The following is a 19341-nucleotide window of genomic DNA, read 5'->3' as shown; positions in this document are numbered from 1 at the left end:
TACTACAGCCAAAGATTTGCTTGTTATTTCAAGTGGTGCAGAGAAATTCTCCTTTGTCCCTTTCCTTGCAACTTGACGCAAGATTTTTTTTTCAAATCCCTTCCTAAGGAGAAGAGGGATTGAGATACAAGTACAACTTGTGGTGGGTTGTACACTTACACTTACTGGCTTAAGGGATGTGTGCAATGCACTAGTACAATCCTGGTCTCAGGGGTTGACAGTTCCCCTCTGCTTCCATTCAATCTTGAGGGAAGAACTTGGGAGAACTATCCTTCTTCCAGGCCACCATACTCTTAATAACTATCTCTGAATCCATAATCAAAGGCATTTATCATAGATTCCTAAAGTTGGAAGGGACCTTAGAGGTCATATAGTCCAACCCCTGCTCAGGACGGGTTCCATTAAAGCATCTCTGACAGATGACCATCAGCTTCTCTTTGAAGATCTCCAGAAGAGAAGAACTCACCACTTCATGCGACAGCTCACACAATCAGGAAGCTCCTCCTTCAGATATCTGTCTGAACCTCCTTCTAGTTTTAACCCTCTAGTGCTGGTCCTGTCTTCTGAGGCAACAGAGAACAAGCCCACTCCTCTTTTGGTGTGAGAGTCCTTCAGATATTTGAAGACTGCTGACCAATCTCTCCTCAGTCATCCTTTCTGCAGGCTAAACCTACCCAAATCCTTTAACCACTGCTTGTAGGGCATGGTTTTCAGACCCTTACCATCTTAGTAGCTATGCTCTGAACTTGCTCCAATTTGTCACTGTTCTTTTTGAATGTGATGCCCTGAACTGGACACTGGACTTCAAATGGGGTCTGGCCAGGGCAATGGCTTCCCCTGATCCAGACCCTCTGTTTTGTCCATGCACTGACCCTCTGTCCATGCACTCCAAGAGATTACAGATAGTCCTTGCTTAATGACCTAATTGGGACCAGCAACTCTGTTGCTAAGTGATGTGGTCATAAAGCGGAAAATCACGTGACCGCACCAACTTATGACAGCAGTCCTGGCAGTTCCGGCTGTGGTCGTCAAGCGAGACATCAAGTGACTGTGACTTGCAACCTCCTGCCAGATTCCCCATTGACTTTGCTTGTGGGGAGCCAGCTGGGAAGGTCACAAATGGCAATCATGGTCCGTGGGATGCTGTGACCATCGTAAATGTGCGATGGTTGCCAAGTACCCAAATCATGACCACAGGGACGCTGCAACGGCCGCAACTTCAAGGACTGGTTGTAAGTCTCTTTTTTTCAGCACTGTTGTAACTTTGAATGGTTGCTAAATGAAGGGTCGTTAAGCAAGGACTACCTGTATGTGCCTTTTCAGCAGCTGCATCATACTCAAACTTCTTCCTCTCATTCCTTCTCCATTTCCAGGGTTTGCAGCCACGGATCATTTAATAATTTAGATGGCCGCTGCCCACTCTTCTGAAAAAAACACACTTTTAACTCTTCTGATCTGTGTTGTCCCTCAGATCTCTTTCTCCCCCATGTTCTTGCCCACATTTGTCAGTGTTTTCTCCCTGGGACTGACCTCCTCTTCACTTCTCCACTTCATCAGCCATCCTTATCTCTTCTCCAGCCGTAATAGCCTTCTGCAGATCTACTAATAATCCCGGATTGGCCTAGGCGGTTTTTCAAAATCTGGCCCAGTGAAATCTGCGGTTCTGCTGAGAAGGTGGCTGCTGCTTTCAAAAATAAATGAAGACCAAAGTGATTGGATGCAGATACTGTGGACTCACGAACCTAGGAACCTTCATGGCTGGCGGGATTCATTACGTGGAGGGAGGAAGGGGCACAACTACTCAAACAAACTGGTATCAACATGAATCCAGGGTGGCCTCTTGGCTTTTGGTGGAGCCAGTAGGGCCAGGAGCGGATAATTAGCCCTTCAAAGTAGTCCAGACAAGAAGCACCCCCAGGAGTACCAGCTTTATCTTTATTGCAAGGTTACATTAACAGAATCTGGCAAGACTGAAAGCATTTGTCCCCGCCTTTCCTTTCAACTCTCCTGAAAACTAGGGAGGGTCTCTTCTGAGATGCTTCCCACGCCTTCCCTCCTTCTCTGGGCTGAGACACCTTCTACATGCTGGTTGTCCAGTCCATGGCTCTCCCTCCTACCTCCCAAGGTCATTCCCACAGACCATTACATGGATCTAACAACTCCTACAGTTGGGTTGGCAGATTGGAGAGACTTCAAGCCACCTGAGTGGATCCTCAAGGAAGTTTTCAGCCAAAACAACTGGGCCTTTACACCTGTCCAGGTAGCTTTGAGGGAGGAGAGGCAGAAAACTGAGTAATACTAGAAGAGTTAAATAATCATGGATAAGCTTGCTTCTTTTTCTTTTCTTTTCTTTTCATTTATTTATTTATTTATTTATTTTCTATAGCCACCCATCTCAACCAAGTGACTCTGGGTGGCGAACAATGCTAAAACAATAAAAACAGTTAAAAATAATATAAAAATAATATATTGTGTGAACACAGCCTGTGGGTGCATGTAGAGTGTCATAGCATTTGTTCAGCCTAACGCAAGACAGAGAGCACATGTGAACGTGAAGAATTTAGGCAAGGGTTTGTGGCCTGGAGAACTAGATATACAGCTATATGGCAAAAAGGAATAAAACTTGGAATGAACTTCCTTTCTCAGAGCAGCTGGGAAAAGCTCCTTGACCAGGTTCATACCCTGTGGTGTGAACTAGATCAGTTGAAGCCTAAAAGATGGAGTCATATCATGTCCTAAACAGGGTTATGGTTGCCCTTGGTTAGTAGGTTAGGGCTTAGCACGGTGTGTAAATCCTAGTGCTAGCTGATCTGCTCCCCTAGTGACCCCCCCAGTTCAAAATGCATTTGCAGATCTCACCACCACCATTGCCTTCCCAAACATTTCCTGAGGGCCAGCTTGCAGGGGTGTTTGCAGGGTATGGGCAAAAAAATTCAAGTGGTTGGCCATGACGGTGCGATTGCGCAATCACTTCCAAGCCTTCCATTCCATGATTCTAAATCAGGAAATTCAGTGAAAGGCGGGAAGAAAGGTGGAAACCTGGAGGCTAGACCAGCTTGCTCCCATATTTTCCCGTAGATATGTCGGACTCCACCTGCCATCCTCCCCAGCCCTGCCCTGCTGGCTGGGAGCGATAAGGAGACCAAAGCATCTGGAAGTCTTCCATAACCTGGGCATGAGACTGTAGGAGGCTAAAGGATAGGGTGCCTTCTGCTGCCAAGAATGTGGTGGGAGTGGCAGCCATGCCAGGCACTCTCAAGGGTTGTGTCTCCATCACACCTTTCCCCAGATCAGTTAAGGACATAGTGGTTACATTTGCACAACATGCCACGCTGGGTTAGTGGCAACCTTGGTTAGTTCAGTGGATTAGCGTGTGGATTGCTATCTCATGGGACTCCAGAGTTTGACTCGGTTCAGTCATTGGCTCCAACGTGCTGGGTGAGTCAGCCATGGGCTACCTCTGGCGCTGACCATCCAACTCGCCAGCAAACACCGAGAGCCCAAGTTGCTATTTCCTCTCTCCTACTCTCTTCACAGCCCGGCAGTGCGCCAATACCTTCCATGGAAAAAAAGCCCACAGAAATGTTACAGGACGGAATTATTCCTTGCACGCCTCATCGGCAGCCCAGCGGGATCCACCTTCAAAGATGACGAAATAAACCCTGCGTTCACTGTGCGCCTATTGTCTACCCGGCTCTCGGTTCCCCCCCGATTCCCTCCAAGCGTTACATTATAGACCCCGGAGGTGTTCATTTGGGGAATGCTCCGTGCCAACACTAGGAGAAAATATGTAAACAGACATTTGCTTGATGTGTGTGTGCACACACGCACACACACACACAGCAGCTGTGAATGAGGAGTGGAGCAGACTGTTCTCCACGCCGACTGCCTCCCTTTCTCGAGAAGAGGCATCTTCCTTCCCCACGTGTCTTTCCCCAAAGAGGGTTGCTGAGAATTTGGGAAAACCTGACTTTCTCTTGGAATATTTAGGACACTTGAAGTTATGGAATCCTTGGACCCCAAACACAAGCAAAATAAACAGCTGGAATCTGTTTTTTGAAGCTGATCTGGGCAGCTGCAATGGTGCAATCAAAGCTCTGCCTGTTTCTATGTTTTAATGCATGCAATACACATTAAAAAACAAGCCGAGCTTCAATTGCATCATCATGGCTATCTTGACTTTTTTGACCACGTCCTGTGGATGCCCCTGAAGCAATGGGAAATTGCTTCCGTATTGTTCCTTGGAAAACAACATAGGCCTGTTCGTACAGCCACTCGGATTCTTTTTGCAAGGAAAATGATTCCTCCCAAATGTGTTGGATCAGAACTAGGTTCCCTTGTGATGAACCCTCCAAACAGCATCTTAAATTCCTTATGCTAATCAGTAATTAAATACAAAAGCAGGCAAGCGAGGAAAATGCACATTCCTGGCAGCAAACCACAGAGAGGCTTATAGTCCTAGAATGAAGTACAGTATATCTTTTCAATTGGGTTAGGGCCAACTTCTAACCCTTCACAAGAAGGTCAACCAAAATGTCACGAGAGTGTGTGCAAGCTTTTCACACCAAGTCCTCCTCTGGCCAGCTGATATTAAAAAAACAGGGGTGAGGAAAGAAGACCACAAACTGAGACCTGGCAGCCAGGAGGCAGGCAATCTAGACCCCGTTCCAAATATTAAAATAGGGACGGATGCAACTTGGGTTTTGGAGACCCAATCTGAGCAGAACATTGTCTTGATCCCAGCACACTTGGAAGGAATCTTTTTCCTTTGCAACAAAACTTGAGACATGCCCAAGTTTCCAAGAATTAGAGGAGGGAGAAAATAGAATTCTCCCCAGTCTTGATGAAATAACATGGGGGGGGGGGGGCTTGTCATCCAAGGAGAAAGCGCTAGGATCCAACGTGGCTTCAGATCTAAAAGGCCAAAGGGAGGATTTCATTTCCTCTGCAATTGGTTCAATATCTGAGCCGGTCCCAGTTGCTGTAAGGACGCTGATGGGGGGGGGGGGCAGGTGGATCGATTTGGGCGAGTGCCAAAGGAGCCAGGGGTCTGCAAGAAGAGGTGAATGCTGATGTTGAACCCCAAACACTTTTCCCTGCTTGCAAGGGAGATCACCTGCCTGCCTGCAAGAATTTATGTAACAAGAATCAGTTCTCCATCCAAAACAGGCCTGAGTCTTGCCAAAAGCTCAGTGCCGGGAACAGTCAGCTTTGTTTTTCTAAAATTTAACTTGTCAATAATAAATCAAAGAGTTAGAAAAACATTTAGCAAAGGGAAGGAGAGAGGAAAAACAAAAAACAAAGAGAGAGAGAGAGAGAGAGAAGAAAATCCTGCCAGTGCTTCCAAATGGTGAGAAGGGCCTGCCCTGAGCAAGGGACGCAGCAGCCGATCTCGGGAAGGGGAGTGCTTGGCGAGAGCCTGTCCAGAAGAAAAGCATCTTCTTTCAGTAACGCGTCAACGGCAAAGAGGCAGGAAAAATCCCTTGCAAACAGCCTCAGCATTTGGGTGATAAAAAAATTCCAGCTGGGATACGGAACTCATTGGGTCACAAAAGTGGCAACCACCTGCAGTAAAGAAAGGATAAGCTTAATTTATGGAAACATTCAAGGCTGACCTCGCTCTTCGCTGACGAGGCGTCCTCTTTTCAGAGGGCCACGATGCTCTTGTTCCCACCTGCGCTGCTTTTTCTCCTCCGGAGTTTATTACCGTAGCCTCACAGCCTGAGAAGGATCAACCCTTCCCAGTATTTCCTTTGCTCGGGGGGTGGGAGTGGGGGGTGGGAGTAGGGGGTGGGTAGGTGGGCGGGGTAGCTGTGAACTTTCCATCCCTGAAGGCTTTGTCCAAGAGGCTGGAGAGATGGTTTCATTGGTTTCCCTGCACGTTGGAAGGGATCCTGAGGGTTGGACTAGATGACCCTCAGGATCCCTTCCAACTCTACAAGTCTATGATTCTCTGATTTAAGACTGGAGCCACGTCTCCCTCTGCACGGGAGGTTTCATCCCAGCTCTTGTCCACTGGTCACAACATGAAGCCCACAGAGCCCTTTTCACGAGACAGCCAAGCACTGTGCATTTTTGGGGTGCTTCGGGACCAACACTGGCTTCTCCAAGCATCTCATTGCTACCCCTGTGCCATAAAGGGGGCAGGCAGAAGCGCCTGTTGGGTGTTCAGCAAAGACCCAGAGAGGAAGCAACAAATAGAGCGGGTCTTTCTCTGCAACTGTGTCATTAGGATTCAGTGTTGGCCACTGAGGCTTTGCCAGCTTCTGGAAGCTTCACTTCAAAACAAACTGCAGCTCAGAAGCAATGAAGGAACCGCAGAGGAGAGAGGGAAACCTCAGCGCACGATGCACGCTGAGACGACTTTTCTGGAAGATCCCTGAGGCCCTGCGGCTTGCAAACAAGCCATTTCTGGAGTCTTGAAAGAACTACAGCACGGGCCCACCTCCTGGCCAGGGGATTTCCTGGAAGGCTTCGCAAAGCCATAGAGTTCTTCCGGCAGCCCCCGGCCCCATCCTCCAGCTGTTTCTCTGCCGGGACTATGAGGCTGGCTAGTTTCTCAGCCAGCACGGTTGGTCAAGCCTCCCACCTCGGATGGTCCAAAAGATCTGGGTTTTCCTCCCCAGGATTTAATTCCCTTGCCATCTTGCATCCTTGCACCTCCTTAACGCACCCCTGCTTCTGTTGAAATGTATTATTTCAAATACTGTTTATAAAGTTGATTACATTAATCAGATGCTGCCTGCTTTTGGGACTCTAGGCAGCTGACAGTTAAAGCAACCATAAATTACACAATATTACATTAAAACAAACAAACAAACAAACCATAAACAGCAGCATCCTGTGGCTCCGGCCACTCCACTGATTCAAAGTGGCATACAAGCTCCTGGAAATAAGTATTTTCAAAGCGCTCCCTCCTCCCCTCGATGCTGCTGCTAGCCATCTGTTCTTCAAATATCTCGTCTCTTCTCTTTGCAGGGTTCCTCACAGCTCCACTCTGTGCATCTGCTTCAACTAGACAGGGTCTCTTTCATCCAGGCCCAGCTCCTCAATCCATCACGGGCTGTTTCAACCATTTTGGAAGTATTTCAAGCTCAGAATTATTGAACTGTGGTTCAGCATTAAAAGCAGGCCATTTCCAATTCCAAAGGGGTTCAGGTCCAACATGTTTTGCACAGCCCTACGCTGCAAGAAGAAATCAGGCTCGTTCTACACCGGCTACATACACAGCCTTCATCGCTAATGATCAGGCCGCCTACAACTAGGATTTATTCACTCCTTGGATAATTCCTCGATCGTGTTTATCTCTTGAGCATTCCTTGCAGGGGACCTGTTTGCAGCTCTGCTTAGAGGAAAACATGACTTCTGGTTGCCACATGACTGCCAGTTCTCCTCCCTGGATTGGGAAAAAAGGCAAAGAAAAGAGAAGGGGGAGCTGTGCCATTACGTGGCATGTAATGGTAACTGAACTACACAGCACATAGTTCTTTTTTGCATGGGAGCTGTCTGAATCAGCCACCTGCCTTTTTTTCATCCTATCATCAGGACTGCTTTCAAGTGCCATCCTACCTATGTACTTCAAGCTTGCTTGCTTGCTTATTTATGTATTTATTATTAAATCTGTATGCCGCCCATCTCCCCCAATGGGGAGACTGTCAGCTAAAGAACTTTAAACCAGATCATCTCCTCTCAGCCAGATTCCCGAGGCAAGGAGTTCCGACGGCCTCTCAATTGTCAACTATAAAGCAGGTGGTTTGGAAGCAAAGCTCTGACTTTTTACCCAGCTGTATCTTTCAGCACAGTGACTGATGTAAATAACTGTAACTTCAATAAAAGAAGGTAGAAGATATTTCTAAAGAGTGTTCTATCGTCAGAAAATGTCTTTTATTCGGTAGGGAGGAAAGGGAACTTCAGCGGACCTTTTCAAGTTGAACAATAAACACTTTTATTCCTGTTTCTAAACGCTACGCCATTGACTCTCCCTGCATCGCACTAAGTTACATTTCTAATGTAGAAACAGAGGAGATCCAAAGCAGGACAAGATCTGGTGGGGGAAGCAAGACCTGGTGGGATTTTATTTATCTCCCATGGGGAACATATTGCTTGTGATTTCCTTGGGAACACCTAAACAGCCCATCAGTTCTTGACAGGCAGAGTTTCTCGCCTGCAGCTACACCGGAGCTAGATGTTCAGTGGAGAGGAAAACCCGTATGAACCCAGGTATTGGGTGACGGAGGTGGCTTTCCAGATTCTAAGAGTATATCGGGCAGCAGGTCTAGCCAAAAACTTTTCAATTGTGCCAAGAACATGGCTGGAAGTGCAGAATTTACTAACAAAGTGCAGCTTCTTCAAAGTCCTGTCTGAGCCAATCTTGTTCACTTTGCTCTTCCCTCTGAACCAAGCGGAGAGAAAGGAAACACCAGATTTGCCCTTGGGGTTTTTAATTAATTTATTTTGAAAACCGGTTTCTTGTGAAAGAGTACACTAAAGAGAACATAGTTCTTCTCTGTCTGTCGAACGTGGACTGCCAACCGAGAAGTGTTGGGACGTGCGCTGAGCTGTGGCTTCCCACAGGAACTTCCTCCCAGGGCTCCAGACATCCAGACGTTGTGCCAAACCCCACTGAGGGCTGCCCACCTGGAGGAGAAAGGAGAAAGGAAACGAACCCGGGTGATGTTCTGGCAAAGATACCAACGAGGCTTACGTGGCTTCCTCTGAGGAGCAGGGAGAGGTCTGCACGGGCTCAGCCCTGCTCAGCTGCAGAGACGCTGCTGATCCTTCTTGGAGCTGGGCTAGTGGCCAGCCTGTCCATCTGATCCGAGCAGGAACCCTTAAACAAGCCATGCCGGTATTCAGACTGGCCTGCCAGCTCATAGCAATAATTGTAATGGTATGTGGGAATGACCCTGGGAGACAAGGCGAAGAGAGGCAGCCAAGGGAATGGTCAGATAAGAGGCAGCTGAGCCTGCAGCAGGAATGTGGGTGGGCCAAGCGGCTCAGAAGGGACCCTCCCTCCTTTCTTGGTCTGTAAAGGGGATGGGGAGAAATGTACTTTCAGACTTGCAAGAGTCTGTTAATGTAACCTTACAATAATGTAGAATTAGCTCATATGGCTGTATTGCCTGTCTGGTCTACCTTGCAAGGCTGACATCAATTTCCATGATTGAAAATCAGTGTTTCTCATGCCTGCTGGTCTGTTTAGTTAGGATCTTCTGGAACTTCGTCCTCCCAGAGATCAGACTTGCCCCGACTCTGCTGGCCTTTTGCAAGGCACTAAAAACCTGATTTTGCCATCAAGCCTAGGGCCCTGATAGTATGGGTGGGCCTGTTTCATGGTTATTTTGAATGCTATGGGTGTTCTCAGCTGCTATTTCATATTATTTATTTTGTTTCTATTTCGGGTTGTTTTTATTCTGTTTTCACTGTTAGTCACCAGAGTCATGCATATAAGATGGGGCAGCCATATCAAACAAACAAGCTCTCATATTCTTCCTTTTCTCTTTGGCCCAGCCAAATTCAAATTCAACATCTGGAAGCGCTGCAGCAGCCTCCTCTCTCTTGCTTAAGCAGCAGCTTTATGGGAAAAGCTGTGGCAGACCCAGTCTGGGCAGAAACATGGCTCCCTTCGCCCTGTGCCAGTTCTTGGCAATGCCCCCAAAATCCAGGGTTGACCAGAGGGGTGGGGGCTCCTTTACTTCTGCGTCCTCCTAACTTCCTAGGCTGCTGTGAACACACTTAGCTGGGATTTAAGCCCTGAGGGGCCTGCTGAAACTACACAGAAGGCGGCCCTTGTTGGGCAGGCTGCAAGAGCACTGGGCAGAGGGTCAGATGAGATGACCTCTACAGCACTTCCAACTCAGCTGTGATCCAGAAGGTGACAATGCATAATGAAACGTTCATGCCGCTGAATTCTTGGCCCGGCTGAAATAGCCCCCTCCGTTGTGGCTAGGGACATTTCCCAACCCAGTCAAGTCTTTGTGTTGGATGTTTGAAGAGATCCAGCCAGGAAACCGCAGGTACCCACCTCATCCTAGTCGTCGATGTACTCGAAAGGTTCGGGGGGCTCTGGCTCCTGCTCCTCCTCCTCTATCTTTGGCCCGTGAGCTGCCACCGGCTCCACCAGTTCTTCTGTGTCCTCGCTGGTGTCTCGCAAGACGATAATGCCCCCAATGGAAAGCTGGGGAAACAGAAGCGCCTGGTTGGTGGAGCCTCTGGATGAGGGAAGGCCGGCCGGTCCCGTGGCTGGCAGGAGCCACGGCTGCATCGCAACGGATGAAGATTGGGCCCAGCAGGGCTTGGTCCTGTTCTCCCTGAACGCTTCCCGCTGCCAGTTCCAACTAGAAACCATTCCTGGACTGTAACTTAGTGAGGCTTTGCCGCCAGATCTGAAATTTGGGTTTTGCTGTGCACAGACTCCATATTTAAATTTCACAGGCTATCTAAACCAGAGCAGTTAAATGGACTGTAGCTTTTCATCTTACTCCGCGACTTATACGGTTTCTGACCATGATTCTTATTTACGCTGAGCTCAGAGCTTATCAGCAACTTTTAGACTTTTTAAAAGGATAGAATACATTCAGTTACCCCTAATTAATTCATTGATACACTGGAAAATTACAATCTCCATGACATTTTAAAATCCTTGGTCTATTTGCTTAAAAATACTATTTTTTAATTCCTTTTTCTTCCTTTATTAAATGGTTGTTTACGTATCTTCTTCAAAACTTGTTTAATTAAAAAAAAATATGAAAGGAAGAAAAAGATTCCTGCTTCAGAACCACAGAAAAAGATCAGCTCCTGCACACATGCTTTTTCTTGCATCCTATCTGCAAATCCAGATTCCACAGACCTGCCTCTGTTGAAAACTCACCCAGATTCCTAAAAAAGAACTAAAACGATCCAAAATTGAAAGCAGGAGTGCTATCGGTAGCCACAGGAGCAAATGCGTTACAATTGCTCCTGCCCATCTCAAGGGTTTTCCGTTTCTGCTACAGCATCTGGCAGACAACGTCAGCTGGAACATTTGCATCCAGCATTGCTGGCATTTGGGTTGCATGTTAAATCACTGAGTATCTTTGGGTGGGGGGAAAGAAGGTAAAATTGGCCTGTTTTAAAAGTAAGTTAACCCATACATTAAAAAGCTTCCATGCTGACCTGTGACTTGCCAAAAGGTCAGCTATAGGTGGCAGGAAGTGGAAAGGAAACAGCCTTTCCATGAGATTGCTGGATCTGGCACCGTGGACTCTGTCTGCCAATGCAGGACCTTGGGAGACACAGCTGAGGTACCCTAAACAGCAAGAGACTGAGAGGCAGGTCTGACTTGTGATATGCCCTGGGGAGGGGGAAACTGCCTGAAGATTTTAATTGCCTGAGCCACAAAGAGATGAAGTGGCAGCCAGAAAATACCAAAGAAATGCTGCTTTTCTACATCTCTCTCCCTGACAAAGGGCCCTCTGCCCTGGCTCCTGTTCACGTGAGTCTGTCTTGTAGTGGATTGGGCCTCACATCAATGGTGAAAATGGGGGTGGGAGAAGCCACATTCTCTGTGTACGTTGCAGTAAACAGTCTTTTGGCTTCAAGAGATACGTAAATTCAGCTCAAACTACAAAGCTTTTCTGGAATTGGCCTATCAACAGAAGCTCTTGCCAGCGCAACTTACAGGCTTAAAAGGCTGGTACCGGCAGCTCTCTGGCATGGTGAGCACCTTGAGTTGGGCTGGCATCACCCGGGCTGGATTGTCAAGGATCTGGAAGGAAGGTTCGGGCTCCTTCTTCTTCTCTTTCTCATCCTTCTTCTCTGCTTCATCCTATTTGGGGATGCAAGAAGAGCATCAACCAGGAAGCCTGGGAACAACCTGCAAGGTCTGGGTTAGGCCCGATCATGTGGCTCTGCTGTCACTTTGTGAATCTCACTGGCCACCATCTGAAGAATGGGTTCTGGCCTACTTCCCCTGGGTCTGGTATGACATCCCAAGGCCAGCCTTTGCTTTCCCACTGGTGGTGCTGAAGGGTCCAGACCCAATGCCTGGGATTATAGTGCCAGCTGCCATTGGTAGCAAGACAGGAATGGAGGCCCCACCTGCTTGATTGTCCCTCCTGTTCAATTTAAAAGGGACCCCCCACACATATCTTAATTATGCCACATTCCAAGCTCAACAATGTTTTTTTTATTTATAAAGCTGTCCACTAATATCGTAACAGTGAGAAGTCAACTGGACCAACATCCTTCTAGAGGTTCTTCCATGTACATTTTGCTCCTGCTGAATCTGGATGATCCTGGATGGAAGCCTGTTTCCCCCTAGGTGAAATACCTCTGGGAGTATGTCACTGTCTCTCTTCTCCTGTTGTTCTTTTCCTGCTCAGGTATGCTGCCTCTGCATGTTTTGACAACCCAAGAAGAATGCTCTGAACTTCCAGGGGAACGGGAAGAAAAAGTGCCAGGACAACAGCAGATGCCGGGAGCTGAACCTAGGAGGAGCTCAGAGCGCTGGTGCAAAGCAGGGCTGCAGCTGAGAGGCAGGAAGTCCTGAAATGGGAAGCCAGCAGCAGTCTACCTCCAGAGCAGGGGAACAGGAAGGGTAACATCCTCCCTTTTTGCGTTGGTGGTCAGAAGGCTGGACAAGAAAGCCCTTTCAACCAAGCACCTTAAAGTTCCACCAATGTATGTACTGATTTGCCCCCCTTTTATTCTGCTCTTCCATGCCCAGTCCAATCTCTGGCCCCCAAGTCCAGAGCTTGATTCTCTCTGCTCCCACCATCAAGCACCTGCTCATTTTGGGGCTCCGTGCAAGGACTTCTTCTCACGCTTGCTGCTCACCTGATGACCGTCTCCCCTGGGACCAATTCTGTAAGTGGAAGGAGTTCCTCCTGGCTCTACCCAGAAAGGGCTAACGCCGGGCTTCTAGCAGGTAGGAGGGGTCTTGCCGGACACCAATGGAGCCAACTTGGCACTGGCCCCATGCTGATCCCGCCCAAGTGACCAGAAGAGGGAGGAGAACAATGATGACTGAAGCAAGTGATCCAAGCCAAGTGCCACAAAGGGAGGTGAGAAATTCTAACGTGGGGATGTGTGTGTGCATACCAAACACTGCAGTTAGGTGGTTCTGCTGAGGCTGCAACCTCTTTGGAAAAATTAGCACCCTGGGCCAATCTCACCTGATGAAAAAGGATAGCCAGAGGGCACCAAAATCAAATCCTTCAACAAAGGCAGCAGCACAACTGTCCCTTTTGCTGGGTGACTATCAGGCTCGGTGCGGATCCCCATCCCATTCAAAGTCTTTCCCCCTGTGTTACAATGACCCCAGCCCCGTTTGCCATGACTGCATCTTTCTCCTTCTTGAGCTTGTTCTGGTTTGGGGGGGCCTGAGCTGTGGAGTTTCTGTGGGTCCCAATGAAAGCCCAAGTAAATAAGGGCCAGAGCCAGAGAGTGGGGATGCGCAAAGCCTCTACACCAACCAGTCTCTCTCTCTCTCTCTCTCTCTGCCTGACTGATTCCAGACACCACAGTCTGCAAAGCAGCTCATTTTCTGTACTTTAGCAGTTCCTTGGAGAAGCTTGTTTGATCGCATCCCACCTTGTGGCTGCTGCAAAAGCCACCGGCATGCTGGCAACAGGAAGAATCTGTAGAGACTTGATTCATTCAGTGACTGTTAGATTTTGTACGTAACTCACTTTGCTGAGGGGGGTGCAGAGCAAGAGAAATGAGAATACTGTTTTCTGTCCATAAGAAGCTGGGAGGGGGTTTCAACGCTTTTAAAAGTTTAAAACAGGTGAACTTAGCCATTTTTTTTAAAAAGTCCATTGAATAAATTTTTGCATTTCTTAGTTATGGAATGGCCCATCTGTAAATTTTGCGGAGAGCCAAATTTACTGGAAAATATAAAATCAGGTGGTTTAATATCACTCATTCTTATGATCTCTATCTCCACATCGAATTTTGCTTCTCTACAAGCGGTGCCATTCTAAGTGAATTTCAAAACACCTGTGGATACCTTGAAAAGCTGAAAAGTGTTGAACTCAGTTTCTCAGTTAAAGGGGGTAATATATTAAGTACAAAAAGCTAGTCAAATCTGCCCTCCAGACCAAGATGGGGTGGGAATGTCACATCTCTTGGCGGTGGATGCTGGAACCCGGGCAACGCTCTGAAGGCTTTCGGAAGGTGGTGGTTTTGGAACCAGGTTGACCCAAGGGCTTTAAAGCTTCTAAGACTAACCCCAGCAACTTAAATGGGGGCTGGAAAAGAGAGGTAACTAGTGGAGTTGATGCAAGAATGGTATGGCATAACCCATCACTGGATTACATGCATCTGCTGGGTAACCACCATTCAGGTCAGAACTGCCTTTCCAAACCACTTTGAAAGCTGGTCATGAGCAGTAGCCAAAGAGTCCTGCTGGATCAGGCACTTGGTTCCCCTAGCTGGGGCCACCGTGTCACCCAGTGGCCAACTGGGTGCATTTGGGAAGCTCTTCAACCTAGACCAGTGTTTCTCAACCTTGGCAACTTTAAGGTGGGTGGACTTCAACTCTCAGAATTCCCCAGCCAGCCCAGAATTCTGGGAGTTGAAGTCCACCCATCTTAAAGTTGCCAAGGTTGAGAAACACTGACCTAGACTGAAGACAACAGCCTCCTTCTACTGCCACTTTCCAGTAATTGGTATTAGGGCTGTTGCCTAAAATGCAGGAGGGAGCCAGGAGCTGTCAATGTATAGGGAGCCACGGAGAGGACCTTGGAGAAACTATGCAGAAACTGTTATGAAAACAAAATATGTAAAAGCATGCTTTCAGCACAGGGAACAGAGAAAATATTAGGAAGAGATTCAGACTGGCTCCTCCCGGAGGTATAAGAGGGAGGGAAAGGAAAACGCAGACAGACCTGCAAGATTCTGTTACTACACCCACCTCAACAAAGTACAGCCGTAGTCTTCTTGTGCAGCCTGTTTCCAGATCTGGTCAACCTCAAAAGGCTGACACAATGGTTGTAGCCAATGATGGCCTGATTCTCTATGAACAAGTCCAGTCCGATTTTAAGAGCTTCCCAATTGGCTGCTATTTGCCACAACTGCTGGCTACGGTTCGACTCTTTAGCTCTGCACTGAGCAAAGAAGTATTTGCTCCTGCACTGAGTTTCAACAGATGACCTCAAGACAAAGGGAGAACAACCCCACTCTCTACATTCCTTGTTCCATGAAACCAAGAGCCATGTTAGCCTATGGTGGCAAAACATCTGGAGGAGTCTGAAGCCCCTTTTCTGATTAACAAATTTTATTCGAAGTCATAAACTTTCATAACCTGCAGCTCACTTCATCAAATGCATCAGATGAAATGAGCTGCAACTCACAAACACTTCTGCCTTTGAATAAAATGAGTTAGTTAGAAAAGATGCTACCAGACTCCTTCAGATTCTTCTGTACCATCTTTTTCAACCCAAACTGTGGAAGATGGATTATTGGCCAATACGCCCTCTTTTCCAATGGATCTGAGAGAAGACAAAAACCTGGTTTTCGGAGGCCAATTGAATTATTCCTGAGCATCTTTCCTGCATGCTAGGACAACAACAGCTTCATCATTTCCCTGCCTACTGACTGATACTGAATGGAAGGCCTGAAGATATGTTGAGAGAGAAGAGAGTTTTCTTACTTTGGAAATTTGGAGGGGCTCACACAATCATCCTATCTCAATTTCTCATCACCCTGGGACGTTTTTCTGTCATTGAGAAATCAGAGCTCCTTCTCCTGACCTAAGACCCTCAGGACTCCCTATCATGCAAGTGTACCAGACTGGGGAAGGCTGGATTAGACTCACCACTTCCATTTTCTCCTCTTCTTTTTTCTCTTTTTCTTTTTCCTTCTCCTTTTTCTTGGCTTTTGCAGTGATGGACAACACAGCAGTGGAAACCTGACCGTTGCAACCAGGGGAGGGAAAAAAGCAGAGGGGTCAGAAAAGCAGTCCCATAATGCTCAAGGTGAAGTTTGCTCAGTTCCCTGCAGCCATAGGCACTTTAATAAGTAGGAGTGTATTAAGAACCAAACGAAATAAACTGAAACACCCACCATGGGCCTTACTGTTACAGATTATTTAAAGCTCAGAAAAAGGAAAATGGGAAAATGGGTCTGGGAGTGAAATGAGATATGAAGATTTCTCAGAAAGATCTGGGTCCCGGCATTGCTTTCCTTCTTTTCTGCACTGTCCCATGTTGGCCCCTTTCAGATCCCCTTTCCCTGATGCTCTTCTGTTGAAAAAAGGGTTTACAAAGCAGGGAGGTAAATTTTGCAGACCTGCAGTCGTTGATTTTGGTTTTTTTGCTACACAAAGACTGAAGCACTAAGTCACCATAGATTATCTGTCTGTCTGTCTGGCATGGTTATATATGGTGCATAACTTGTAAGCCACTTACATTTGTTTTGACTGAAGCACTTGCAAAGAAATACACTACAGGTAGTCCTCGGATTATGACCATTTGTTCAGCTATTGTTGAGTTACAAGGGTGCTGAATGAACGGTACTTACGAGTTCCAGCCATTACAGAGTCCCCGCGGTCATGTGATTGCGATCCGGGCCTTTGGCGCCCGGCTCACAATTATGTTGCAACGGGCCACAGTCACATGATTGCAATTTCCGACTCAACAAACCTTTTCTTTCTCCTTCTCTTTTGGCACTTCCAAGGGGGCTGGGTAGGCAAATGTGGAGGGCTTGACATTGGATCGGTACTGCACTTTTGGCATCTGCAAAAAAGGAAGGAAGGGAAGGAGGGACAATTTCAGAAGCTGAAGACAAAATCCAGAGAGCAAAGGAAGCGGTTTGCATGGTGCGCTTGTGGAGAGGTGCTCCCAATTCATGTCAAGTTTGCAATTCTTGCTCCAGCTCTCTCTCTCTGGAAGCTTTCGAGCCAACCATAGGGCTTGTACCACTGAAACATCATCCTATTAGGTGGCCATTTAACTCTGATTGGCGTTTCTCTAGTTCCTGCATAGTACAGTCCATTGTTTATGCCCTAATTGGGAAAGTTAATCTAGCCATAACCAGAGCTTGTACAGTCCTAACTGTCAGCCCTACAAGAGCTGGTTGGTGGGGCCTAGAAGACGTTGTCTTTTCTGCCATAGCACCCACCTTATGGAAGTCTCCCACCAGAAATCAGGATGGCCTCACTGCTGGCCTTTCATGAGGCCCTAAAGACCTGGCCCTGTGCCCAGGCCTGGGCCCCCGTGTGCGTGCAGGGACCCGCTTCTTGGTTGTGTTAGTGATCTGGGTTGCTGTTTCTCAGCTGCCTGCGTTTTAACTTTTATAATGTTTGTTACTGTTTTTATTCTATTTTAATTCTGTTCACCACCCAGAGTCTCTCACTGAGATGGGCAGCTATTTAAATTGGATAAATAAATAAATGGCAGGCATGCGACAGAGAATGCATTCTTCCTGGGTCCCAGGAGATGGTAGTTTGATTGAGGGTTTCTAGAAGCAGCTAGCTTCTCAAACCAAAACCCTGAGCATTGGCTAACAGGCCACACCCGCTGCAAAGGACCTGTGGGCTGATCATCCTACCTTGTCTCTCTTTTGGGCCTACCTTGGAAAATGCCTGGAAGCTGCAGCTGGTGTGTGGTGTGGTAGACGGATGGGTAAGGGGGGTAAAGGAACAGGGATCACCAATCTCTGTACTGAAAGATCTGACTCGGATGCCAACCGTTGCTGGCCACAGTTGAAGGCCTTGACGTTGTCTTTTAAAGTGCGAAAGGGATTCAGGCCTGCCCATCTCCCCCATCAGAAACCTCTCCGGTGAAGATCTTCAGGGGAGGCCCTCTGGAAGATGCTCCTGCTGGCAGATACATCTCAATGCTGAAAAACGATCCTCGTTCTCTTCCTGTTCAGGAAGCCTCTGCAGAGGCATCTCTTTTTCAGGCTTTGAACTGCCAGACAACCATGCTATTTATTTATTTAAGCACTGCCTATTCTGCTTTTGTTTTCAAATTTTGTTCGCTGCCTTTGAGGCTTGCCAGAGTAGACAAGTGTCCCATAAGCCAAATAAGTATATAAATACATTCCTTTCTCTCTTCTCACCTTGCTGAAATGGACATCATCGTCATCACCAGTAAGTAAATGAATAAAATAACCAGCAAACACTGTTGCACAATTCCTCCTCTCCCTGCCCCAAAGACTGATCCCACTCAAGAATGTGCCCAAAGGAATCTCCAGGATACAGTGAGGGCAATTACAAGGGCATGTACGGCAGTGTTTGCTAGTGAAGTTTGGTTTTTTGGAGCCTGCTGCATCTTCAGGAAGAAAACAGGAGATAACCGGACCTGAGGGTGGTGCAGCTTAAACTGGCTGATAGGGGTGAGGGGGTTATCAGCTCGGTGGCACTTCTGCTGGCTAGGGACACGCGTAAAGATGTGGGGGAGCCAGTTGCAGCTCTGCATCCTGGTGGTGAGGCTCCAGCTGGGAAGACTGCCAAGGACCAACCCGGATGGCTGTCTGAGTCCTGGGCCATGACATCAGATGCCACCCTGGGCTGTTTCTCCGGCTGGTGACAAGATGCTGGGATGAAACAAGCCTTAGCTGGGTTCTGGCCGACTTTTCTCAGCTTACCCCAAGGATTGCATACTTAGCAAGGGCTGCTGGCAAACCTGGGGTTTCAGGACTGCTGTAAGGCAGCTTAAGTTAATGTCAGACTTTGCTCAGATAAGCAGGCATCAGAGAGCAAAAAACAGGCTTTATGTCGCTTTGATTTTTAAAATTCAAAGGTAAGTGCACTGTGCAGAAGCTCATCAAGTCTGGCACAGCTGGGTGGTCGTCTGATAAGACTTCCCTTTTTGGGGGGGGTACATCTCAAATAAAACAACACAAGTAAAGGAGGATATTTTCTGAGGACAACAGAGGCCTCTGTGCATGCTGGGATCTGACTGGAGCTCAGAGCATGTCCTTGCCTGTTGAACTGGACACCTTATGAACCTCACAATTTTCAGTCCTGCCTCCCAGCCAGTTCCTAATCTATGTAACACCAAAAATATGCCTGAACACCTGTGAACAACAGTACCCGATGAATCACAAGGCCTCAAGGAGTCAATGGGGACTGGCAGTTGTTGAGCCCAGAGCGTGTGTCCAAGCTGGTGGGCTTAATGTGTGTAATTCATCATTATTACTCAGCTCAGTTTGCCTTCACCTCAATACCTGGGTTACTTGCAGAGAGCATTTCAATTTTATTTCATTCTTCCAGGAGCACTAGAGACCAAGCGGAGAATGGATTTCAGAAGGAGCAAGCTGGTCATGCCTGATGACTGAGTCAAGGAATGATGTATCTCATCCCTTGCTGGTTTCTTCTACACGGCAATTCTGTTCTCTCCTGGCAATAATGTC

At 47.5% G+C, this 19341-nt stretch overlaps 1 protein-coding gene across 1 annotated transcript in view; it reads right to left on the bottom strand.

Annotated features, from left to right (window-relative positions):
• Positions 1-8431: 8431 nt before the first annotated feature.
• The window catches only part of PSMD1 (proteasome 26S subunit, non-ATPase 1), a 106575-nt gene continuing 95665 nt past the window's right edge, over positions 8432-19341 (bottom strand). Inside the window, exons 21-25 of the mRNA XM_088132672.1 lie at positions 16626-16718; positions 15800-15892; positions 11660-11806; positions 10025-10177; positions 8432-8637 (exon numbers count right to left, since the gene is read on the bottom strand). Of these exons, the coding sequence (XP_087988798.1) occupies positions 10031-10177; positions 11660-11806; positions 15800-15892; positions 16626-16718 (480 nt within the window). The 3' untranslated portion in view covers positions 8432-8637; positions 10025-10030. The remainder of the gene's footprint in view (positions 8638-10024; positions 10178-11659; positions 11807-15799; positions 15893-16625; positions 16719-19341) is intronic.

Source organism: Python bivittatus, unplaced genomic scaffold, assembly GCF_059951505.1.
Source record: "Python bivittatus isolate LINGU-HERP-01145 unplaced genomic scaffold, Pbiv_v1 ctg000980_np1212, whole genome shotgun sequence".
Taxonomy (NCBI): domain Eukaryota; kingdom Metazoa; phylum Chordata; class Lepidosauria; order Squamata; family Pythonidae; genus Python; species Python bivittatus.
This window is presented reverse-complemented; position numbering and strand designations above follow the sequence as displayed.